This window comes from Cnephaeus nilssonii, assembly GCF_951640355.1.
Source record: "Cnephaeus nilssonii genome assembly, chromosome: 15".
NCBI classification, from domain to species: domain Eukaryota; kingdom Metazoa; phylum Chordata; class Mammalia; order Chiroptera; family Vespertilionidae; genus Cnephaeus; species Cnephaeus nilssonii.
Genome location: NC_137086.1, coordinates 2,494,019 through 2,518,651, shown reverse-complemented (window position 1 = coordinate 2,518,651; position 24,633 = coordinate 2,494,019). Strand labels below are relative to the sequence as shown.

The following is a 24,633-nucleotide window of genomic DNA, read 5'->3' as shown; positions in this document are numbered from 1 at the left end:
ATGTATGTACCCTTGTTAACAGCTAGGATGTTATTCACCCCTCCTCTCCAACAGCCCGTTTTGCCTCCTGGGCGCGTCTTAGAAGCCGGCGGCATTGTAGATGGGAGGAGCCAAAGTCCCCGCCTCAACACAAGGAAAGCCACTCCCGAGAGCGCTAGAAACAAACTTTATGGGATAAGCCAGTGGTCGGCAAACTCATTAGTCAACAGAGCCAAATATCAACAGTACAATGATTGAAATTTCTTTTGAGAGCCGAAAACCGACTTCTGCGCATGGGCCACGAAGTTTCAATCGCACTGTACGTGCGCGCCTGCACGTGGTATTTTGTGGAAGAGCCACCCTCAAGGGGCCAAAGAGCCGCATGTGGCTCTCGAGCCGCAGTTTGCCGACCACTGGGATAAAGCCAATGAGATGTCAAGGTTGTCTGTTTCAGAGGCCACCACTAACTACCTTGACTCGCCAAATCCTAGATTTTACAACGGCATCCATGAACCCAAAGAGATCTTAGAGAAGCAAAACTCAGGGACCCACAGGGCCCAGCCTCCAGAGGATCTGCATGTCTCACCCTGTCACACAGCCCCCCAGCATCACCCCAGCAGCTGGCATTGGCTGCCAGCCCCCTCCTCGTGCTGCCAGCTCACCTTGCCATGCCTCTTCTCTCCCTCTGGTCCTTCTGCCTGCAGTGGCGTCCCCCTCTTTGTCTGGCAAACCTTGCAGACTCAGGTCTAGTGCCTCTTCCTCCAGGGAGCCCTAGCCGTCACTACCACTCCCGGACCCCACCGTGTTCCTAAATAGTTTCGCCAGAATCAGAACTGCTCTTACATTAAGCACTACAGAGGAATAAACTATTCCTCATACAAAAACAAGATGCTCAAGCCTGCTCCACACATCGGCGGGGAAATCAGAGTGAAAAGATGCCTTCGGATTCGCCCATTATACCAGTAACTGTTTTACTTCTGCAAATCTTACGAGACACAGGGCCCCGTGAAGGCATTGCTAGGGCTCCATGCACCAGGGCGAGGGAGAAAACCCCAAAGCGTAAGCCCCACTTCGGGGAACCTGGTCTTACACACCCATGGGCCCGGGACAAGACAAACTTTTAAAGTCATTCAACAAAACGAATACTAGGTGACGTGTGTTGTATACAGTATGTGCTTAGCATGTGTTTTTTGACTGAATGCTCACCCGGGAACAAGAAAAATCAATGTCGCCGAAACCGGTGTGGCTCAGTGGATAGAGCGTCGGTCTGCGGACTGAAGAGTCCCGGGTTCGATTCCGGTCAAGGGCATGTACCTTGGTTGCGGGCACATCCCCGTGGGGGGTGTGCAGGAGGCGGCTGATCGATGTTTCTCTCTCATCGATGTTTCTAACTCTCTATCCCTCTCCCTTCTTCTCTGTAAAAAATCAATAAAATATATTTTAAAAAATCAATGTCATTTAATAAGGCCCTGGATGCACCGAAGGCCCAAAGAAAGTTATCCTCCCTGGAGACAACGAGGTAAGGGGTGGGGAGGCCAGGGATGCATCAGGGCTGGGAAGGGGCTCGTTGGAGGCAAAGCCGGGGTACAGAGAGAAGAGGGGCCCCAGGAATAAGAAAAACCAACTTCTGGACGCAAACTAGTCCCCAAAGCCCAGGCGGGGTGGCGGCAGGAGCGGGCCACCTGGGAGGGAGGGAAGGGGCCGCCCGCCCGCCCCCTAAGGTCCCTCCTTCCGCCGCTCGCCCCGCCCCCGTTGAAAAAAACACACCCACCAGAGCCGTAACCTCTACCCGGCCGCCTCCCATTGGCTACGCGAGTGAGCGAAGCCTTCAGGGACCAATGAGCCGCGGCCACGGCTTGGCGAGCGCCTTCCGGCCGCCCCTCCGCGCCGCCCGGCGCCTGCCTCGCGGGCCGAGGGCGGGACGTGGGGCGGCGGGGGCGCGGCGCGGCGGAGCTGAGGCGGCGGCAGGACTGCGCGGCGGCCCGGACGCTCGGCATGGCTCGCCTGGTGCTCGGTGAGCGCGTCCTTCGTCGTCTTGGGGAGCCGTTTGGGGGCCCCGGACCCCCACGACGGTCCGCCGCCCGGGGAGTGGGCGGCGCGTGGCCTGGGCCCGGCCCGTTCTGGGGTGGGGGGTCGCGGGCCTGGCCCACGCGGGGACGCGGAGGGGGAGGCTGTGGAGCCCGGCGGAGGGGGGGGGGTGAAAGCGGAGTCCGGGAGGGCGGTCAGGGGGGCCCGTGGCCGGAGCCCCCCGCCGGGCCCTCGGGCGGAGGTGCGGGGCCCTGGCGGACTCCGGGGCGCGTGGGGAGGTGAGGGCGCCCTTGGCGGGGGCTGCAGCCCACCCAGGGGTGTGCGTGCGCGAGCGGGGCGGGTGCCGGGAGCCCGTGAGGCTGGGCTCGCACCCGGGGCGCCGGGGACCCCGGGACCGCGGCGAGCCCGGGTCCGAGCGCCGCGCGCTGAGCTCCTGGTGGAGGGGCGGCCGGGCGGAGGCGGAGGCCGGGGCTGCGGCCGGGCGGCCGGGCGCTGATGGCCTGGCCGGGTCTCTGACCGGGGCTGGGTTTGGGGCTGCAGCCACCAGGGGGACCTCGGCCCCGAGTGAGGACGGGGGGTCACGGGCTCCTCACGCCGCTTGTCCTCGCCCCTTGTTTGATGGAACTCCTGCCTCTAAGAAAGACGAATACCGAAACGCAGGCCCGGACGTCGCCGCATGCCGGGCAGTGCCGTCCCAAAGCTGGTCTTGGGGTGCGAGAGCACTTTTATTGGGGCCGCACTTCTCCGAACTAGATGGAGCCCCGGGTTTCCTGGATGATGGGGATGCCTGTTCCAAAGACCACGTGAGCGACGGCGACGACCCCGCCCTTCTCCGGGCCGGCCGGGCGCCCTAACCATCCTTACACCCGACCCCGACCCCGACCGCAGGGTTTGAGCCCGGCCCCTGCCCCGCATGCGTGGCTGTGTCTGGGGGCGAGCCCTCCGGAGGGCCGTTCTGAGCGTTCATGAGTTAACACGTCTGCAGAGAGCAAACAGGACACAGAAGTATGTGCCGTCTTACTTGCAGAGGGAATAGATGGGGGGAGTGTGGTCTGTTTAAAAGGTGCCCACACGTGGATTCGGAAGGGCTGAGGCTCATTCTTTTAACCAATGAAATCAGCCTGTTGGGAGCCCGCCCCGCTGGCTTTCTGGATGGCTGCTCGGGGTCCGGGCAGGTGTGGGATGGAGATGGTGCTGATGAGGATTTACAGCATCCTCAGCTGCTGGGGAGGAGCCATCTGCTCGCAGAGACGCCAGCCACGCAGGTGTGTGAGGTTCCCATCAGGGGTTCCCGGTTCCCATCGGTGCTCATTATCAGGGAGTGGACCGGGATGTGCGTTTGAGAGACAGAAGGCTATGGGTCAGCATTGACCTACTTTATCATAAGTGGACCCAGGGTTTTTGGATTTCTTGAGGGTTTCTGTGGGGTAGTTCCTGGCTATGTTTTTGCTGTTGGAATGTATACATCCTTTACCCTGTCTTTCTGAGTGTTATGTTTGATTTCCTTCTAACCCTCCCAGGTTAAACTGCCATGTGGTAAGGTTAGAGCTCAAGGCTCTATCATTAAGACATTTCCATTGGATAGCCATGTGTTGGGGCTCTTGTGAGAATGAGGCCAAATTTAAAGACAGACAAACCCACTATCCTATGTGATCTATAATAATAAAAGCGTAATATGCAAATCAACCAAACAGTCGAACAACCATCTGGACGACCACGCTATGACACCCACTGGTGCCAGACCAGCCAAGGCGGGTGCGATGCAATTGGTCAGGGGCCGGCCGTTGCCCCATGATCGCCTTGCAGAGGGAGGCCCAGGCCACTGGCTGGCGGGGCGATCAACCGGGGAGCTCCACGATTGCCCCAAAGAGGGAGGCCCAGGCTACTGACCAGTGGGCTGTGGCGGGTGGGCAGGGCCTCCCTCTTTGGGGTGATCCATCACGGGACTCCCAGACTGTGAGAGGGCACAGGCCGGGCTGAGGGACACCCCCCCCCCACCCCCAGTGCATGAATTTTGTGCACCGGGCCTCTAGTCCTATATAGTAAAAGGGTAATATGCAAATCGACCGAACTGTGGAACAGCCGGTCGCTATGACGCACACTGACCACCAGGGGGCAGACACTCAATGCAGGAGCTGCCCCCTGGTGGTCAGTGCACGCCCACAGGGGGAGCGCCGCTCAGCCAGAAGCCGGGCTCACTGTTGGCGAGTGCAGCGCTGGTGGCGGGAGAGCTCCCGCCTCCGCCACAGCACTAAGGCTGTCTGACTGCTGTCAGCTCCCTAACTCCCCAGTGCACGAATCTTGTGCACCGGGCCTCTAGTAGGAAATAAATAGCCTCAGTCAGTGGGCGTGGCCACTTTGTATGTGCTTTGACGGAAAGCACATTCCCGAGGTAAAATCACGGACCATCCCTTTGGTGACTTCAGCTTGAAGGGGATAGTCCAGTCTTGATTGCTGTTCTGATTGAGAAAGGAACAAGAGAAAGGAAAGAACCTAATTTCCCTGCCACGATGGACCTGCTGACCCTCCTTGGGATTATGCTTGTGCAGTCTCCAGACCTTTGGTTAAAAATGTGGGTTACAGAACCATGTTATATGTCTAAGTATACGGCCTTAGGCACGTGTCTCCATTTTTCTGGCCTAAAAGTGAACATGATGGCACATACCACATAGAGTTCTTAAATGAGTTACTATGTTTTAAATGTTTAGAACAATGCCTGGCACATAGTGCCAGACAAGTGTTATTCTTGGTGAAGATGTCAGTTCTGGGGAGTAGTTGGACAGATAAATATATCAAAATGTTAGCCATATCCCCAGACCCCCTAAAAGGTTTTCTCTTAACTAGTCTCATTCACTCGAGTGGAGAAAAGGTGACAAGCATTTTCAGCATTGGCCTGTTAATAGTGAAAAATGGGAAACAATCAAATTCTGTCCGTAGTGGATTGGCAACATGAGATAGCCATTAAAATTGGTTCCTGGTAAACCATAATTATATAGAAGATATCTGCAACTTATTTTGAGTGACAAAAGGTTACAGAAGGGAATATAAATATATAGATAGGTGGATTCCATTTATACAGATACATAATAATAAAATTTTAGACTTCTGTTGCATAGAGATGTCAGTAAGAATATTCTAGGGAGGACTGTTGGTGGCTTTTCTTTTGCTTTTCCATTTTTTGAAAATTTCACAATGAACTCCATGTATTGAACAAGTATCAATGCACATTGACTTAAAAAAAGATAAACTTCTTTAAATGCAGTAGCTCTCATAGAGCAGTGGTCGGCAAACTCATTAGTCAACAGAGCCAAATATCAACAGTACAACGATTGACATTTCTTTTGAGAGCTAAATTTTTTAAATTTAAACTTCTTCTAATGCCACTTCTTCAAAATAGACTCACCCAGGCCGTGGTATTTTGTGGAAGAGCCACACTCAAGAGGCCAAAGAGCCGCATGTGGCTCGCGAGCCACCGTTTGCTGATCACTGTCATAGAGGATTCTTCAGGACCAATCTTACTTCCAAGCTTATTTAGAATTGGGACTGTCTTTGCTTAGGTTCTTAATTCACTCGCTTCACTAAATATATCAAGCTCTATTTAACTTTTTCTGCAGCAATGAAAAAAATACTGAGCAGCACCTGCCAATAGAACTTTAATGCAAACTTATGTAATTAAACATTTTCTAGTAGCCACATTAAAAAGGCAAAAAAATGAGTGAAATTTGTTTTAATATATATTTATTTACCCAATATTCTAAAATACCATTTCAGCATGTAGTCAATATAAAAAATATTAATGAGATATGTTTAATTTTTCTTTCCTACCAAGTTTTTGAAATGCAGTGTGCTTTTTATACCCATAACACATCTCGGTGTGCGGTAGCCATGTCTGGCTAATGGCTCCCATAATGGACACCACAGCCATCGAGGGAGCCACTTCGGTTGGCCTGTTCTTCATTCACACTCACCCTTTCCCACCCGGAAATGGAATAAAGGCTGTACAGTCCTCTTCAGGCTGAAGTCACCGATGGATGGTCCATCTCTCACAGGCTGTGAGCTCCCGCCCCTCCTCCTGACCGTGGGCATTTTATTTTGTCCCACAATTCCCCATTCTTTATCTTTAGCCTTCCTCCCACCTCATACTAGTATTCCTTCCCTTCGTGCTCGTTCACTCCCATCTTTAAAGAGAAACCATCCTATCCACATTTGCTTGTGTTCTCTGCTCTTTGTAATGAAGCTCGGTGACAGTTGTCTGTATTGTTGTCCCCTCCTCCTCCGATCTTCTGTGACTGCCTGCTGCTGCTTCTCCGCCGCCCCGCTGCCAGGGCGCCACGGGCTGTCATCAGAGCCAGTGCCGTGTTCCGTCCCCCGCGTAAGCTTGCAGTGGCACTGGTTACTGTTGCCCGTCCCACCTTTCCCTTGGCTATGTGACCCGCTCTCCTGTAACCCGGAGCGCTGCTCTGCCGCCTCTCTGTATGGCCGCGGACGGGCCCTTGACCTCACTCTGCCCTTTCCGAGGAAGGATGGTTCTGTCTGCAGTTAGTAATGCTGTGAGAAATCAAGTGCTCTGGTGTGTTTGTAAGTGATTTGGAAATTGAAAGTGCTATGTAAATATTAGGTGGAATATTTTACTAATAGAACAATTAATTCCAGAAGAAATTTACCATGGAGTTATTTTAAAAAGTTCCATTTGAAAATGTGACTAAGATGGCACATATACACACACTACCTAAGAAGACGGGTCACTCTCAATTTTCATTCCTTTTATCAGCAGATTAAAATAAATTATATGATAATTCTCATAGATGCTGAAAAGGCAGTAATAGAAATTTCATTAATGACATAGTTTATCTGTTTCAACTCAAAAGCCAGCACCATGCATATGGAAAAATATTCCTCTTAAAATCAAGAACAACCTCTTATTTAGCATTGTTCTGGAAGTGTAAAACAATGCAATTAGAAAACAAAATTGTATATGAATTTTAAAAGAGGAGGTGAAATTTTGATAGTATTACCAATTTAAAAGACTTGAGTTCTTAAAATATTTGTAAGTCAGTTCAGAACTTGTTTTGTTTTTTAATACAGTTGTTATAAATTGCATTGAGGTCCTAGGGCCGTGGTCGGCAAACCGCGGCTCGCGAGCCACATGCGGCTCTTTGGCCTCTTGAGTGTGGCTTTTCCACAAAATACCACGGCCTGGGCGAGTCTATTTTGAAGAAGTGGCGTTAGAAGAAGTTTAAGTTTAAAAAATTTGGCTCTGAAATTTCAATCGTTGTACTGTTGATATTTGGCTCTGTTGACTAATTTTGCCAACCACAGTCCTAGGGTAACTAACAAAAATACACTTGGTCCACCGTGTAGCTAAACTACGCCGTAACGCAATAGACTATTCGCTTTATACCACTAATCGCATGAAAAATCCTCGTAAGCTCATCCAGCAACATCACGAGGGCCTGGTGCTGTGCCCTTTGATAGTGTAGTAGAAATAAAAGCACTAAAATGGTCACTGCCCTTGAGAGAGTCCCAGGCTAGTAGGGGAAACAAATAATTATTTTTTCCTTCAATTAAAAGGGGGCTTTAGTAAAGATGGCCTGCTAATATGGCAACCGAACAACACAGAACTAAATGCTGGGTGGGTTACCAAGCTCACAGCCAGTGCAGCCCCCGGGTGTTCAGCGTCCTTGCCCATAAAATGGCAATAATAGTGCTACCTCATAGGGTGGTAATAGAGCATGAAGGCACTAAGAATCACGTTTAAATCGTTTTCCATGCATCTCGGGAGATGAGAGTGTGGACTGCGCCGGTGGGAGGAGGATTCTAGGGGCGCCAACAGCGGCAGGGAGGGCAGGGGCACGGGGTTAGGAGGGCGCCGCCCCAGCCGTCCTCCGGTGCGAAGGGCCTCGGTCAGTGGAAGAGACTGGCCGCCTGGGTTCCTTCCAGCACGAACCTGCTGCTGATGGGCTGCTTTTGGCTGTTCCCCAGGTCTGGTGAGCTGCACCTTCTTCCTCACAGTGAGCGGGCTGTATTCCTCTAGTGATGATGTAATCGAATTAACGCCATCAAATTTCAACCAAGAAGTTATTCAGAGTAATAGTTTGTGGCTTGTAGAATTCTTTGCTCCATGGTAAGTATTATAAAATAGTTGTCTGTTACTTGTGGTACTTTAGAAGGAAAAATGCTATATAAAATGCGATTTTGTTCGGCCATTTAGTTTACCTACTTTACTGCTTGTTAGAAGAAGTAGACGTGGGAGACTCCACAAAGGGTTGTTTATTAAAGGCCATGGAGATTGAGCCAAGTGTGTGTGGGGGGCAGGGGGGCGGGGCGGGAGGAGTTGAAGTAGCTAATGTTGCAAGAAAGAAGAAAAGGAAAAGAAACTTATAATTCAAGAGGTTTATCCTTACAATGAGGTAAGTAGGGTGGGGCAGGCGGGAAACTAGAGAAAGAATTGGGCAAAGGAAAGGGAAGGGCCAGGATTGACTCCATTCTGGTTCTCGAAGAGGGTTGCTGCAGAAATGTGTAAGTACAAGACCTGGTTTAGTTGGACAGTTACTGTCTTGCTTTACATTCATTGTTGGAAAAAGCCCTCGGGTGAAGATGGAATTACTGTTGAAGTTAATGGTGAACAATGATAGTCAGAATACAGTATGTAGTTAAAACATTTAACGGAAACAAAAAAACCCAACAAATAGAAGCATAGAGGCGGTCAGTGGACGCAGTGCGGAATGCGCAGGAGGCTGTCAGCTGGAGACGGCAGGCCGCGCGTGTCCTGGGAGGAGACCCGACTCCAGCCAGTGCACCTGCAGATGAGCTGCGTGGTGATCTGAGACCCAGGGTGGTCCTCTTGGGTGTGAACTGTGCCTTCAGTCTCACACAGGATCGTCAGGCAAATCCTCCCTGAGTGGGTGCGCTTCAGGTCTGCCTGATGGAAGGTTTTCCGCCATTGCTTTAATGTTTCCTTTAAACATTAAATGAAGACCGTGAAGCTGAGTTTCGGGAGCATACTACCAGTCCTCCTGAAATACTTCACTTAATGTTCAGTCCTCCTGAAATATCTCACTTAATGTTCAGTCCTCCTGAAATATTTCACTTAATATTCAGTCCTCATGAAATACTTCACTTAATGTTCAGTCCTCCTGAAATATCTCACTTAATGTTCAGTGTAGCAGATAAAGGCAGGACCCCTCTACTTCAGAAGTGGATGCTGCCACGTTGCCGTTCAGCCTGAGCCACACATTAAGGCTCCCTTGACCAGGTACACGCTCAAGTTTAGTCTCTGGTATCGAGTCAGGAATGCTAGAGTTGGTTCAAACTGAGTAGGATTTAATTGAGCAGTAATTAGGGAACATTTTAAAATTATGAGATGAAACAGGATTTGAGTAAAGTCATAAGAAGGGGAGCTCCTTCCGGTTCCTGTTTTGTTGATGCTTGTACTCTGTCAGCCGTCACCCCGGGGCCTGTCACTCAGTAGACTGTTGGTGGGCGATTTTTGAATTGGGGATCAAAGACTTTAACTGTTGCCTTATTTGTGTTTTTATCCCCTAAAAGGTGTGGCCACTGCCAACGGTTAACACCAGAATGGAAGAAAGTAGCAACTGCATTAAAAGTAAGTTTTTGAGGTGTCCCCATTCACTTGTGTATGTTTCAATTCATGCTAATGAGTGAATGCATAATAGGAAACTAATTTGCATATTAAAGCTCAAAACCCTTGTTTTGATGCCAAAATGATCTAGGAAGCAAAGGTATAAAGTCCATTTTAATGTTTGTGTTGTCTGCCTGTGTCAGTTCTGTTTCCTGGGCGAGTTTGTGTTTCCCTCATCGTTCCTCTTGGGAATGGTTTCCCAGACGAAAGCCCTGGTTGGTTCTGTGTGTGTAGAGCCCTCTGTTCTCTTGTTTTCTTGGCCTGGAGCAGAGGATGGGTTCTTGCGGCATCTGCTCAGCTGCAAGTGGACCGTCCTCGCCTCTCTCCGCAGGGGGTGGTGCGCGTGGGCGCGGTGGACGCTGATAAGCATCAGTCCCTCGGTGGTCAGTATGGGGTGCAGGGATTCCCCACCATCAAGATTTTTGGATCCAACAAGAACAGACCAGAAGATTATCAGGGTAAGGACTTTGCTACCTCCTCCCCCTGGTTGGAATTTCCATTGGAGCAGGTAGGGGGAGAAGAGGAGAAAACGAGGATTCTGTAACTTGCTAGCCTGCTGCCTCAGCCTCTTTGTGCCTAACCCTCCTTAGCCCTGCAGGGGCACAGCGATTCCCACCTCTTCTGAGTTGTTCTGAAGCTCAGTGGGTGTCGTGCAGGTGAAGTGGTTTGTTATTCACTTAGCTTCGCCTTCGCTTAGCCCACACGGCCTTTGTGGTGGTAGCGCCATGATGTCCTGTGCTTCCCTTGTCTTTCTCTTTGTAACGGAAAAATACTGGCTACTTCGTACTTTACAGGCACTTGATGTTGAATAAAGATTTTCCAGTGGTTTTTTGTTCATTTGGTTTTGTTAATCCTCTCCTGAGGATATTTTCCCCATTGATTGTTTTAGAGAGAGTGGAAGGGGGAGAGAGAGAGAAACATCGAAATGTGAGCGACACATCGATTGGTTGCCTCCGGCACACTCCCTGATGGGCCGGAGATTGAACCAAAGGTGGTGCACAAGCCGACGCTAACCACTGAGCACACGGGCTACAAATGTTTTCTTGCTGTGAGCTCTCGGCCTTTCACTGTAGGACAGGCTCTAGCATAGCCATGTGGCAGAAAGAAGGCTTGTAATTTGAGAGTCCGTTTAACTGTCTGTTGCTGTTACTATGGAGTTTTTCGCCCATGAATCTTGGTCTTGTAAACATATAGAGTATTAAAGCTTTTAGATTCCCCAACTATTGAGAAGTAACTACAAACTCTCCCTGCTTTGTCAATAGGTAAATCGTGAGTATCTGCTCTTAGTCACTGAGGCAACTGAGGAGAGACTCTCAAAGCTAAATGTTATTTTAGTTACCCTGTGGGTTCTTCTATGCAATGGTCCTATTTCATTTATATCACAGGCAGATCATCACAGGTAAGACCATCAGAGTTGCCAGGTTGGGCCATGTGCGTGTCCTAATAAAAAGTATTGGGCATGCCCTAACCGGTTTGGCTCAGTGGATGGAGTGTTGGCCTGCGGGCTCAAGGGTTCCAGGTTCGATTCCAGTCAAGGGTATGTACCTTGGTTGCGGGCTCATACCCACTAGGGAGTGTGCAGGAGGCAGCTGATGGTTGTTTCTCTTTCATCAGTTTCTAACTCTCTATCCCTCTCCCTTCCTCTCTGTAAAAAAATCAACAAAATAATTAAACAAAATAAATAAATAAATAATAAAAATAAAAAGTATCGGGCGTGATGTAGCTAAAGCTTAAGTTATGGCTCATTTGATGATGGCCTTGTCTCCCTGCAGGCGGCAGGACTGCGGACGCCATTGTGGATGCCGCTCTCGGTGCCCTGCGCCAGCTCGTCAAGGATCGCCTCGGGGGCAGGGGATACAGCTCCGGAAGACAAGTAAGGCTCCGGGTGTCGGCTTTCCTGTGTGATGACTGTGAAGCCTGAGTGCACCCCTGCGGAGGATAGGTTTCTTTTTTAAATACTGCAAATTGGTGAGCTTTCTCTTAAAACATAAAAGGAGGTTGGTCCCCTGACCCAGAGGGAGTCAGCCCTCCAGCTTGCTCTTCGGCCACCTCAGAACCACCGTCATGGTAGCCAGTCAGTCCCAGCGCATCCTGCCCATAGAGCCAGCCCCAAAGAGGCCTCCTCGGCCCGGGGCTGGGGGAGGAGTGGGCGCAGAGGGAGAGCACAGGCTGCTCTCACATGGCACAGAGGAGAGGGAGCCGGCTCCTCCAGATCAACGGCACAGGTGGAATTTGGGTGTTCTCTTGGCCCAGATCGGGGGCAGTGAGCCCGGATGCTGGGAGATTCTACATACATGCACAGGGAAGAGGAGAAAGAGGTTCCTGCTCTGTGGCTGGGTGTGCCAGATGCCCTGGTGTGAGATGTGGTGTTTAACCGTCTGGGGCTTATGATCTTGCGAAGGGCATTGGGTTCTTCCTGATAAATGCAGATGAAGGGCCCTCTGCTCCTCTCAGTGCCCTGGCCTTTGTTTCCGGCTTGGTCACTGCAGGAGCGGCTGTCCCCGAGCTCCGGGCTGTGGGCCAGGCAGCAGAAGCAAGGTAGCAACGCTCCCGGTTCCTCGGGGTCGGCGCTGAAGAAAAGCACTGAGAAAAGGGACGGGGAATGTTCCTTTTTTTCTTGAAAGGCAGAGACGGTGAAAAGGGAGTGACTGGAGTGATGTGCGGCATCCTGGGGCACCCAGCAGTGAGCTGGAGTCTGAATCAGAATAGTGTTGTTAAGGTGATTCTTGGAGCCAGGCTGAAGTTTCTCTTAGAAAAACAGCTAGTGACCGAATTTAGATACCTGTTGTGTTTTACTGAATGTACTACAGGTAACTGTTTGAAACTAAGTATTGTTTACCCAGCAAAAATAATATTACACAGTGTCCCTCATTTGAGAAAGTCGTTTTTACTTGAAAGAAAACCTCAAAAAGCATTGTTAAAATGTAGAGGCGATTTTGTTCTCGGTGTGTTTAGAAGAGGGATCCTGCCCTGACCGGTGTAGCTCAGTGGATAGAGCGTCGGCCTGCGGACTGAATGGTCCCGGGTTCGATTCCGGTCAAGGGCATGCACCTTAGTTGCGGGCTCATCCCCAGTAGGAGGTGTGCAGGAGGCAGCTGATGGATGTTTCTCTCTCATCCATGTTTCTAACTCTCTCTCCCTCTCCCTTCCTCTCTGTAAAAAATCAATAAAATATATATATAAAAAATAGAAGAGGGATCCTGTTCTTTTGGCCACTGTGTAGTTTAATGTTTGATATCACAATGACAGGGTCGAAGTGAAAGTTCAAGTAAGAAAGACGTGATCGAGCTGACGGACGACAGCTTTGACAAGAATGTTCTAGACAGTGAAGACGTTTGGATGGTTGAGTTTTACGCCCCCTGGTGTGGACACTGCAAAAAGTAAGTGCTCTTAACCAAGTCCTTTTTTTAAGTCACAGAGTTTTCAATACAATTACCGGGCTCGCTTTGGGGTTTTCTGTTTTTGTTTTACTCTCTTCGTCCATTTCGCCCACCCCGCCCCCTGCCTGTAGCAACCACCAGTCTGTTGCCTGTGTCAAGGAACTTTGGGGTGTGTGTGTGTGTGTGTGTGTGTGTGTTTAGATTCCACATATAAGTGAGTGTGTAACTCCCTTTGTAAAGCTGAACCAGATCATAGATATAACCAATATCTCCTCCCAAAACGCTCTGACTCTAAGCGAACGATAAACATTGGTATTAGTACTGGGAGTTTCCTCTGTCAGATTTCAAAGGTTAACAGAGAGCTAAGCAGTCAAATTGGGGGGAGTGACCAAGGACTGGGAAGCAAATGGAAGGCCGCATCATGTCTCTCATAAATCCACGCTGAACATGTGTTCCAAGTGTGACGTCCCTGGGCGGGCAGAAACGCGCCCCGCAGTTACAGCATTGGCGCTGAGATGAGGGTATTTGTTCGCAGCCTCGAGCCAGAATGGGCCGCTGCAGCTACCGAGGTGAAAGAGCAAACGAAAGGGAAGGTGAAGCTCGCGGCTGTGGACGCCACGGCCAACCAGATGCTGACCGGCCGGTACGGGGTATGTTTATCAGGCTCTCCCTGTGAAATCACACCTTTCACTGTGGCTTTACCCAGAACACCAGGCCTGCATGTGAGACAGGAGGGGCTGTTTAGTCTCCTGTAATGAGGAAATCCAGCCACTTTCCTGTTAGAGCTAATAAGCAGTGAACCTGGAAGGCAGGGCGGTTGTTGGGGAGCTTTCCCTCCCAGTATTTCACTGTTTCTGTGGCGTCACGTGAGCCTTGAGCTTTCCTAAGCTTGTACAGGTTGTTCGGAGGGCGGTGGAGTTGTCCATTTGTTCTAGAGCAGACACATTACGTGTGTATCCAGGGTTTGAATCAGCCTGTTAACCCCCTGCCTTACAGACCTGTGTGTCATCCTTGGACACCGCTGCAGGCCGGGAATGTTTTTGTTACATTCAACTACCCAGAAGGTGGTTTCAGAGACCATAAAGACTACCTTGCTTCTTACTAAATGCTCATTTGGTCTTTAATAGATTAGGGGATTTCCTACAATCAAGATATTCCAGAAAGGCGAGTCTCCTGTGGATTATGATGGGGGACGGACAAGATCCGACATCGTCTCCCGGGCGCTGGACCTGTTTTCTGATAACGCTCCGCCTCCTGAGCTGCTCGAGGTCAGCAGGCCAGTCACCCAGGGAGGGACGCCTTCGTCTGACGGGAGGGGGCAGTAGGCCTCTCTTCAAATGGAGCTCTTCTCCTTTAAAGTCCTCTTTAAAGTGTTTCTGTACTTTCAAATGGGCAGAACCTGTCGGATAAATTGCTGCTTTTCATAGCGTTAGCACTAAGATAATTGCACTGTGAGCAAAGGTATACCTGAGCTTCTCAGCAATGGAATGGATCTTTCCTTTCTCATCCTGAGAACAACAGCCAGCATTATTGAGCACTGAACTATGTACGAGGCACTGTTCTGCTTTTTGTAGATTTTCCTCATTTAATTTTCACGTGAACATTTAGCAGTAAATACTATTTTTAATCTCCATTTAACATATGAGGAAAGTGAGGCACAGGGAGCTGCAAATTCATATAAATATGTGATGCGCATAAATGTGACATGATTAAGTGTCAGAGCCAGGCGGCGCCCCGCATTCTGACTGCAGAGACTGCGCGCGTTCTCAGCACCCCCACTTAGCCGCTGAGGACCCGGAACGGAGCCTCTGAAGCGTGATTGGTGGTGGCTCTGGAGCAGCAGGACGTCACTGGGAGACTCCTGCTCTGCTCTGTAACGGAAGGGATGGTGCTAAGTCTTTGTCTCTGTCCCCGTCTGCCGGTCCCAGATCATCAGTGAGGACGTCGCCAAGAAGACGTGTGAGGAGCACCAGCTCTGTGTGGTGGCCGTCCTGCCCCACATTCTTGACACGGGTACGATGAGCAGACACTCGCTGCTCCGAGAACGTTTTCTAAAGCCATTGGTGCTGCACACGCCTTTATGTTTGTCTTTACATTGTTTGTTTGTTTAAATCAGGAGCTGCAGGCAGAAATTCTTATTTGGAAGTTCTTCTGAAATTGGCAGACAAATACAAGAAGAAGATGTGGGGGTAAGTGATTGAACTGAGTCCCTGTCATTTGGGCAGGAGAGGCTGGTGCTTCCTGAAAGGTGTGGCTCCCTCTGGTTTCTTAGGATGGGTTCCAGTGTCTGTGTCACTTAGGAAGAAGAGAAGTAATACAGGTTTCTTATTTATCAGGCAATTACTTGTCACGTTTTCTCATATGAATGGGAGTTTAGATGGTGGTTGGGGTCCCAGGCTAGCAAGCAAAAGCGTAATTAGTAACATAGTTGACTTCTAGAATGGCCTCGAAGGCTAGATGAGGAGGAGGAAACAGGTGCTTCTGGACACTCCCCTGCAATGGCCAGACCTAGACACAGTTTTAAAACAAAGGAGCCTCTGTCTCCCTCCCTCTTATCTTTCGGCTTCTCCTCCTCATCCTTGGTTGCAGTCCGTCCCCCTGCTATCACTGTGTACCTCGTGCCCCCTGCTGTCACCTCACTATGCTTTGTACTTCCTGTTAGTTCAACTAGCATGTATTGTGTGCCCGACAGAGAAGGCCGCCTTCTATAGTTTTTCATTTTCACCTTTGTAGAAGTTAAGTATAGAAATTTGGTTGAGCATTTTTTTTAAATTAAATATATTTTATTGATTTCTGAGAGGAAGAAAAAGGGGGAGAGAGATAGAAAGATCAATGATGAGAGAGAATCACTGATCAGCTGCCTCCTGCACGCCCCACACTGAGGACTGAGTCCCAACCCGGGCATGTGCCCTGACCAGGAATCAAACTGTGACCTCCTGGTTCATAGGTCGACGCTCAACCACTGAGCCACGCCGGCCAGGTTGGTTGAACATTGTTATACATGGTGGGGCAAAATAGGTTTAGACTTGTGAGGACGTGAAACAGTTTATTCTTGCATTATTTATTAATTATTGTATATTATCCATGTGAACAGCTGTAAACCTACGTTTGCACCACTCTGTATTGGATAACGATGCCATATCCATAACTTTTTAAAAAGTAGTTATTACATGTGTTATAACTGCCTAAATGATGCATACATAATTACCTAAATGATATTGGTAACAAAGAACGTTCACGAGGCTGCGTGGACAATGTTTTAGAGACGGAGGGTGGGGTTGGGAACTGTCTTATAGGTAGACCAGTCCATTTGGGGGACTTGTGGAGTTGGGGTTTATTTCAGCCATAAAATATTTGAAGTGTAATCTTTGTTCTTTAATCAAGATCTGCCAGTTAGGATCTAACTGAATCGAAAGGGCCTTTGCCCTGAAACCAGTCTGCCTTCCCAGGTGGCTGTGGACGGAGGCTGGCGCGCAGTCTGAGCTGGAGAACGCGTTGGGGATCGGAGGGTTTGGCTACCCCGCCATGGCGGCCATTAACGCGCGCAAGATGAAGTTCGCCCTTCTGAAAGGGTCTTTCAGTGAGCAAGGCATTAACGAGTTTCTCAGGTAACTTTTTTGCCCTTTTGAGTTGTTTTTGTTTTGTCTGTTTTTGCTGTGGGTTTTGATTCGAAGCTGGGTTGATGTAGAACAGGCAGTAAGTGGAATTATTTTGTACTTGACATTGGAGACTTAGAGGTTTATACATTTGAGCTTTTCCGTTTCCTTCCTGTGCGTTCTTTTCCATGGGAATATTCCGCAGGAGCAGCTGATGCTCATCCTCCCCTGTTCTCCGGGCCCCTCGGCATTCTGTGCAGTCGGTATCGGGCTCTTCCTGATTCTCTTCCTGGTTCTGGTTAAGGTCTCCCCCATTCCCACCCGAGCGTGCTCTGTACTGACCTCAGATGACACGGTTTCCGTTTCCGGGCATTGGTGTCAGAGTGCAGTTGTTGCAGAACGGCGTGCACTGTAAACAGTGCAGAGAGCGGTGTCCAGCGCCCGCAGGAAACGTACCCTTTGGGGATTTCCAGGCCCACCTTCCAGGGCCCGTCACCAGAGCACATTCGGGGGCTCCTTACAGCAGCCGTTTCTCAGCCTGTGGTCTTCCCGGGGATGGTCTCTCTCGGCGCCTGCCCCAGGCAGGGCTCGTGCCTCCCTGAAGCCGAGCGGCGAGGGAAGTGCTCGCGCTGTCCGCGGGCCGGTCACCGGGAGGCCTGCGGAGTCGGGGCTCCTGTTCACGGCAGGGCCTCTGCTCGCCGTGAGACCGAGGAGAGGAATGGAAGTGCCGTCCTTCACAGCCTTTCTGGGGCGTAAACGCTCAGCGTGGGTAGTTTTACAGAATTTGTGTTTTAGCAAAATACACGTGCTGTTGGTTAAATTAGCCGCTCTGTCGGACGCCGAGCCGCAGGGTTCCAGGCCTGGTGGGTGGTCCTGCTTGAAAAGGCAGCGCCGTTCCTGGCGTGTCCCGGGAGTCCCGGGGGGAGGTCTGCGTGAGCGTCCGGCAGACCGTCCTCTACAGCTGTCCCTCCCAGGCACCCGCAGTCCCGCTAACGCCTGCGCTTGTTCGGCTGTTTCCCCCAAGGGAGCTCTCTTTTGGGCGAGGATCTACAGCACCTGTAGGAGGTGGGGCTTTCCCCGCCATCAGCACCCGAGAGCCTTGGGACGGCAAGGATGGCGAGGTGAGTCCGGGACGGGGCGGGGCAGGAGGCTGTGTGCGCAGGACTCGTGGCGGGGACTCGGTCCTCTTGCCCTTCCCGATCCCTGCGCGTCTTTGCTCCTTGTGAACCAGATCCTTACCGTCGGACCTAAGCCTCCGCCTGACACCACAGGTAGCACAGCTCAGGGAGGCCCCTCTCAGGAGCGCTCAACCCGTCCTCCCCGTGAACGAGGGCTCCGTGGCATTGGGTGCTCGTAACATAGACGCCCAAGGTAGTGCCATGAGGAGGCTGCTTTCCGGACATTGCCCGGAGTGAGCGTTCACCTTGAATTCATGCACCTGCCGTACAGAAAGGTGAAGCACGGCTTTGCAATGAGCATTTATGTTCTGCCGCCCTCCTCGACCGGCCAAGCTGCAGAGTGCCAGTAAATCCGTGTTCTCAGCTTCTCAGCCAGCTGCCGAGTAGACCTGGGTGACCAGGAGCTGGTGGTGGGGTCCGCACCAGCTCGGAGTCATTGCTCCTCTGAGCGGCGGCTGCGAGCTCCCGGGCTGCCTGCCTGCGGGCCTGACGTGGTTCCTGTTTTGCAGCTTCCTGTGGAAGACGACATTGATCTCAGCGACGTGGAGCTGGACGACTTAGAGAAAGACGAGTTGTGAGGCTCAGCACAGCGTGCGGCTTCTTTTCTGGGGAGCAGATGTGGCCAGCAGTGGAGGGACGTTCTCTGCCGGCAGACCATCGACCGGGCCTTGTCACCAGGAAGCAGCACTGGATGGGTCATGGGACACTGCAACAGGAACTTCTGCATCTCAAGAAAACAATGGAAAATTCTATGAATTGTAGCCAGTGGATTGGGTGGTGTTCCGTCAAGTACCATTTTGAGGAAAACCGCTGGGCTGTTGAAACACTTCCCCCCTCTGACTGCTGCTGGGTGTTTTTGGAGGCTGTTTCTTATGTCGGTTTTTTAATGTGATTCTTTCATTTGAATATTAATGGCTTTTCCATGAAAGAATAAAATAATATTTTGGACAATGCCAACAAATGTATGAAATTAGTGTCCAGTCACACTTTCAGAGTCTGATGTTAGCCACTGAGTGGATATGGTGGTGCCGGTCTGGCCCTGATGTCTTTCCTTTTAAGAACGTGTGGGGATGGCGCCACCTGGATGCCCGCACCGCACACATTTCCCGGGGCCGCAGCCAGGCTCCCGGGCCTGGGAAGTGGAGAGCGGGCTCACGTGGAGGACGACAGGCAGGCCCGCGGTGAGGACTGCGGCTCAGGCCCCACGGCGCCCGGGCCACCAGCAGCGACGGCGGGGGACGCAGCTGGTTGTACAGTTAGCGCACGGTTTTCAGTGTTGCTACCAAGTCCTCACAGCGTCCCTTAAGCCAGGACACGAGCAGCAGGTGGCCCCTTCTAAGCAGTCCCCATCTATGTAAGACGTTCGGAAAAGTGAGGTGTGGGTCATGTCAGGGTGTAAGGGAAGAGCCCACTGGGAGGACCGAGCACTTCTTTATTGTAACTTACAAAAAATAAATACAACTGTGAGCAACTTCTGCGAGCAATTTCTCTGAAAATCTAAGTCCTGTAGGAGACGAACTGTTGTGCGGAGGGACAGGAGCGTCCGTCACGCCGTCCGCAGGGCAGGGGGCTGAGCGGCGCCCACGCGGCGTGCTAGTCGAGAAGACCGAGGTCAATGCGGAAGTAGACATAAGGATAGTAGTCTTGGTTGTTGAGTTGCAACCCGGGGATGTCCACAGCTGCCTGCAAAAAAGGCGTCCTGTTCTGAGTGCACCAACGAGTTTCCGGTTTTATCTGTACATTTTTGAGGAGGCTCTGGACACTGACCGTATGCTCTGCCCTGCACAGCCTCCCCTCATCCTCCCCCGCCACACACACACACACACACACACACACAGCCTTTACACCTCCCTACTTGTGAAATGGAGGTTTTCACGATAGTCTTGGCAAGCACCATGTGGGGCGGCTGCACCCCGCGGAGAGGCTGCAGATGGGCGCCGTTTCCGGGTCGGATACCTACGTCCAGCATGCTGGCAGCTGCCACTTCGTCCAGGTGTCTGAAGACGGAGTTCAGGACCTCGCGCAGACGCTTGGTGGAGGACTTCTTGTGCGGCTGGAGGAGCACAGCCTGGAAATTCACGGGGAGCCCGTACCTTCCCGGACAGACAAGCGGTGAGAGTAGGTTACTCCGAGGCAAGTGTGGGGACAGGGAGCTGGACGGGAAGTAAGAGCGGGTTCTGATGGAGGAAGGAGAGCTCAGCCAGGGTGGGCTAGAAAAATCCCACAACACGCCACCCTGCTCTGACAGTGATGGTGTTGACTGGAGAGCGAGAGGTCAGCACAGCCACGGTGGCCACTAGGTGGGGAGTGCGTGGGGGAACAGGCAATTTGGGGCTGCTCGGACCCAAAGCACTGCACTGAAACCCAGCTGTGTGTCAGGCTTGTTCCTTCTGCTGAGTGTCTGTGGGCAGGAGGTTTTGAATGGACTTTGCACACCTGGCTCCATACTTATCACCACGCGCCTTCCTGTCCCCGCGCCGGCTGCGAAAGTCCGCACGTGGATAATACCCTTGGACTTGCCCGACGCGCAGCGATTCGTGTGGCCAAAAATCTGTTAATATTCCCTAGTTTTTGTTTCCCAGTGTCCGTAAATTGCCCCCTGGCTCCCACACTTTCCCAGTCTTCACTTCTGGCTGCTGATGCCATGTACCCCGAAATACTGAAATGTATCTGAGCTGCAGAAGGTGGGCTGTTTGTCATTGCGTCCCGTGTAACCAGGCACCAGGCCTCCCTCCCCCTGCACCCCATCGGATCGTTAGAGCCCCCCTCACTGCTGCAGGGTCCAGCCTTTCGCCTCCCCTTTACATCGCCATCTTGCCCTGTTCCAAACAAAAACCTCAACTCCCTACAACTCTTGTTCCAAACTTCAGTGTCCAGAGTCCTGTCACCATGATCTGTGTCACTCAGTCATCCTTCACCGTTAGCTTCTCACACCAGGGCCATCAGCACCTGAAGCTTCCCCTCCCTGGCCCTCCAGCACCCTCTCCCGTCTCACTTCCTCAGGGGCTTCTCGGCCGCCACTCCTTAAATGCTGGGGGTCCCTCCCTAGGTGAACTCCATACATCAGTCATCATGGATGATTCCCTAACATGTTCCTATTGAGACCGCACTCAGGGTCCAGGCCAATGCTCCAGCCCCCGGCCCCTCAGCAGTCCCACCACAGCCCCGCCTGAGGCCCCTTCCGGTCCATGCAGCTGACCACCCGGCTCACTGACCCTGAAGGTGAACGAGCGCGTCCTCACTTGGATGCTACTCTGTCCACTGTCATTTAGCACCTACTCTGTGCAGTGAGGCCCGATGAGAGAGGCAGAGGGGCTCAGCCCCAGCCCGCCCTGGGCTGCCAGGGTAGGAAAAGGTCAAAACAGCATCTGGGGAAGACAGAGCGGCAAGCACCGATGGGGCAAAGGCCAGCGGAGGCTCCCGGCTGCTCTAATGCACGTGTTCATCTAGTTTCTCAGTTACGATCTCTCCACAGGCTGGGAAGTGAAAAGGCCTTTAAAGAGGATCAAGTAGGCCCGGCCGCTGTGGCTCATGGTTGAGCATCGACCTAGGAACCAGGAAGTCACGGTTCAATTCCTGATCAGGGCACATGTCCGGGTTGTGGGCTCGATCCCAGTGTGGGGTGTGCAAGAGGCAGCTGATGGATGATTCTCTCTCATCATTGATGTTTCTCTCTCCCTCTCCCTTCCTCTCTGAAATCAATGAAAATATATTTTTAAAAAGGACCTGGTAGCTCTACACATACAGAGCAGAGGAAAAAAGCAAGTTGCAGAATCTTAGGTGTAAATGATCCCAGTTGGGGACACGGAGACTTGGAACTATTCGCCCTGAGTACGGGTGGGCGTGGGACCGAGGAACGTTCCCCACGGCACAGGCTCTGAGCGTGGCTTTTTACAGTGCTCACGCCGCACAGCTGCATGGGACACTGGTCACCGCGCAGCAGGGCCGGTGGGCTCATCGCCAGACGCCAGCCTCTGAGACGGGGAGGGCGAGGAGCCAGGGTCAGCTCCGTCTGCGTTTGGACAAAACCACCTTGGCAGCCACGTGGAGGATGAACTGGGGGCCAAACCAGGTAGGAGCCCATGGCAACAGCCGGGCAAGCTGAGGCAGGAGAGAGCAGAAGAGGAGGCAAAGGCAGGCTGGGCAGGCCTGTGAAAGGGTGCGGTGGGTGGAGGCGGGGGGCAGGACGGGAGGGTGAGGGAGCGGCGGAGTCCACGGAGTCCACACTGAGCACTGGCAGAGGCGCTGGAGGAAGGGGCTGGGAGGGCGGGAGCCACCTACGCAGAAACCTACACCGGGAGGAGGGCGGGACCCCGAGGCGCAGGAGCTTGGGCCGGAGTCGGGCTGGCCAGCCAGGGGGTGGTGGGAGGGGACCTGGGGCAACCTACAGTGCGGGCGGGGAGGGCCCAGGGACCCCGCAGGGGTCCGAGGGCTGGAGGGGCACCTCGGGGTGTGTTCGCGACACGGCACACGCTCCAGCACCCAGAGAGCAGGCTTCAGAAAGAGTCCCCGTTGGATTCCACTTCCATGAACACAGAGGAATATGCACATCTGCACATTTAAACCGCCAAGAACTACCTGCATCTTAGCCCTTTTCTCTCGGTGTCCAAGCTGCAGGGGATTCTGTTCGTTACTTGTGCTCATCTATCGTTTCTAAAATCTCCGCGGGGAACCAACCTGTTTCGCGTTTGTTTAAAAAAGGTGTCCTAGTGCTGGTGCTGGTGGCTTGTTTGGTTTGGGTTTTCCTTTCCTGGGCCTTGAGAGCTGAGCTCTAAGGTCAAGGTGTGAGGGGGGCTGGCATTCTGCAGGGGCCCTGGGCCCTGGCGCCTAGCGGCCGGGGGGCGGGGGGAGCCAGCGGGGAGACCAGGAGGCACTGCCCGAGGCTGGCAGGAAAGGGACAGAGCAGGGGCCTCGGGGCGGAGGGAGGGTTTACTGGACCCCGGAAGTCCTGGCCCTGGGGAGGCAGGAGGGGAGCCCCGTGGCCCCAGAGCTGCTGCTCCCGGCCACCCCACCCCGGACAGCCCGGCGGGCACCTCCCCCGACCAACCTGAGCACGGACTCCACGAACACTCGCAGCGCCTTGACGTGCACCCAGGCGATAAAGGCTTCGCTGAAGTTCACCTTGAGCCAGCGCAGCAGGGGGCCCTGCAGAGACAGGGGAGCCGTGACCCTCGGCCCCTCCGCCAATCCGAGCCAAGAGGCCTGCCCGTCACCAGCTCACCACCTCCAGGCAGGCTGGACAGAGCAAGCCCCGAGCTGAGAAGGAGCGCCCGGGGGCAGCGGAAGCAGCGAGCCGGCCCGCAAGGCCTGGGCGAGGCCCGGGACCACGCTCCCCGGGGGGCCTGGGGCCGGGAAGCTCAGCGGCCAGCCACCGGCACATGCGTGGGGCCCCCTCAGACCGGGCCGCGGGCGCTGGGCAGCCCCTGACCGCAGGCTCTCGGCGGGCAGCTCACGGCCTCCCTCAGACTGTGCTGCCCGGCCCCCGCATCACGCCATGACCACAAGCCCCAGGGCGTGCAGGGTCACTAACGCTGGGGTGGCCGGTCATCGGGGCGAGTTCAAGTCTCGCAGCAAAGGCTCTGAGCCACCAAGGTCAGGAGTGGGTCCAGCCGGGGCAGGACAGAGAGCTGCCCGCCCATGCCTGCCCCCCGCAGGGCCTGCCCGTCACCAGCTCGCCACCTCCAGGCAGAGCAGAGGCACCTTGGCCATAAGCACCGTCCACTGTTGGGGGGTGGGGCCCCCCAAAGAGGCCCTGCAGATGAGGAGGAAGGCTCCACTCTGGGCCCCTGGAAGGCCTCAAAGCCGCGTGAGAGGACAGAAAGGCAAGGATCGCTCCTGACACCGTGCTGGCGAGGACATGCGAGCGGGGACCCCAGGGCTCCCGGGGGTTGCTTACCTCGCCCTCGCCCTCACTCTCTCTCTCTCTGTCGCTGTGCCCCGCAGCGGGCCTATCGGGGTTACCTAGCGGGGTTACCTTAACCTTGTGGTCCGGGAAGGTGGATGGTCCCTTTTTAAGAGCAACACAGGAAGTTTGCTAAAGGCACAGAAACGATTTATTAATCTTTCAGGAGACGCGAATCGGAAACAAACGATTCTCCTCGCCTGCAGGGAAGGCGGCTCCGGGGCGCCGCCCCCCCAGGGCTGGAGGTGTGGCCCCGTCTGTGCCCCGCCCCGGCCGGGCGTGGGGAAGCCTTCCTTTGGTTCCACATTCCGGGGAAAGAGCCGTCTCTGGCAGAGGCTGGGGTTACACATCGCTCCCTCCGCCTGGCCCGGGGCAGGGCCTGCCCCCTTAAGCAGGGCCGGGCAGCTCGGGGCGCTGTCTGTTGGGCTCGGTCGGGTGTGTCCCCCCAGCCCAGCACGGCAGCCCCCTTGGCCGTCAGGGCGTCGGGCACGCAGTTAGCACACGGCACCCTTTACCATCTTTCTCTCAGGCAGGTGGGCAGCGCGGGGGACTCCCACCTGTGACCTCAAAGGGAACTGACAGCATCCGGGACCCCGCCCGGCCCTTCCGCTGACAAGTCGCCCGAAAGACACGGGGTGCTGCTCACGCCCGCCTCCCAACAGGCGAAGGGTAAGAGTCTGCAGGAGCGGGGCGGGCTGGCCCGCTGTCGCCCGCTCCCTGGCGCACAGCGAGAGCCTCGGAAGGGACCGAGCGTTTCCGAGTTCGTGCCTCCCTCCGAGCTCCATGTCCCCGGGCCCTGGCAGGGCTCCCGGCCGCGCCGGCCGAAGTCTACACCGTGAGAAAGCACCGCTGGGAACCCGAGACCCGGGCGCAGGTGCCGGCTCGGGTGTCAGTCACCTGGGTCCTCGGGGGTCTGTGCCAGCGCACG

At 53.4% G+C, this 24,633-nt stretch overlaps 2 protein-coding genes across 2 annotated transcripts in view; one reads left to right on the top strand and one right to left on the bottom strand.

Moving 5' to 3' along the window:
* Positions 1 to 1,865: 1,865 nt before the first annotated feature.
* On the top strand, positions 1,866 to 18,764 carry PDIA6 (protein disulfide isomerase family A member 6). Its single transcript, XM_079792267.1, has 13 exons — positions 1,866 to 1,993; positions 7,990 to 8,131; positions 9,556 to 9,613; positions 9,981 to 10,107; positions 11,422 to 11,522; positions 12,899 to 13,029; positions 13,565 to 13,679; positions 14,157 to 14,297; positions 14,958 to 15,042; positions 15,146 to 15,218; positions 16,479 to 16,637; positions 17,650 to 17,746; positions 18,313 to 18,764. Exons 1-13 carry the CDS (start codon positions 1,975 to 1,977, stop codon positions 18,379 to 18,381), a joined length of 1,317 nt encoding a protein of 438 aa, XP_079648393.1. The 5' UTR covers positions 1,866 to 1,974; the 3' UTR covers positions 18,382 to 18,764.
* A 145-nt stretch (positions 18,765 to 18,909) lies between these two features.
* Positions 18,910 to 24,633, bottom strand: part of ATP6V1C2 (ATPase H+ transporting V1 subunit C2) — a 29,043-nt gene continuing 23,319 nt past the window's right edge. Inside the window, exons 12-15 of the mRNA XM_079792268.1 lie at positions 23,700 to 23,837; positions 22,851 to 22,948; positions 19,764 to 19,896; positions 18,910 to 19,486 (exon numbers count right to left, since the gene is read on the bottom strand). Coding sequence (XP_079648394.1) covers positions 19,397 to 19,486; positions 19,764 to 19,896; positions 22,851 to 22,948; positions 23,700 to 23,837 — 459 coding nt within the window. The 3' untranslated portion in view covers positions 18,910 to 19,396. The remainder of the gene's footprint in view (positions 19,487 to 19,763; positions 19,897 to 22,850; positions 22,949 to 23,699; positions 23,838 to 24,633) is intronic.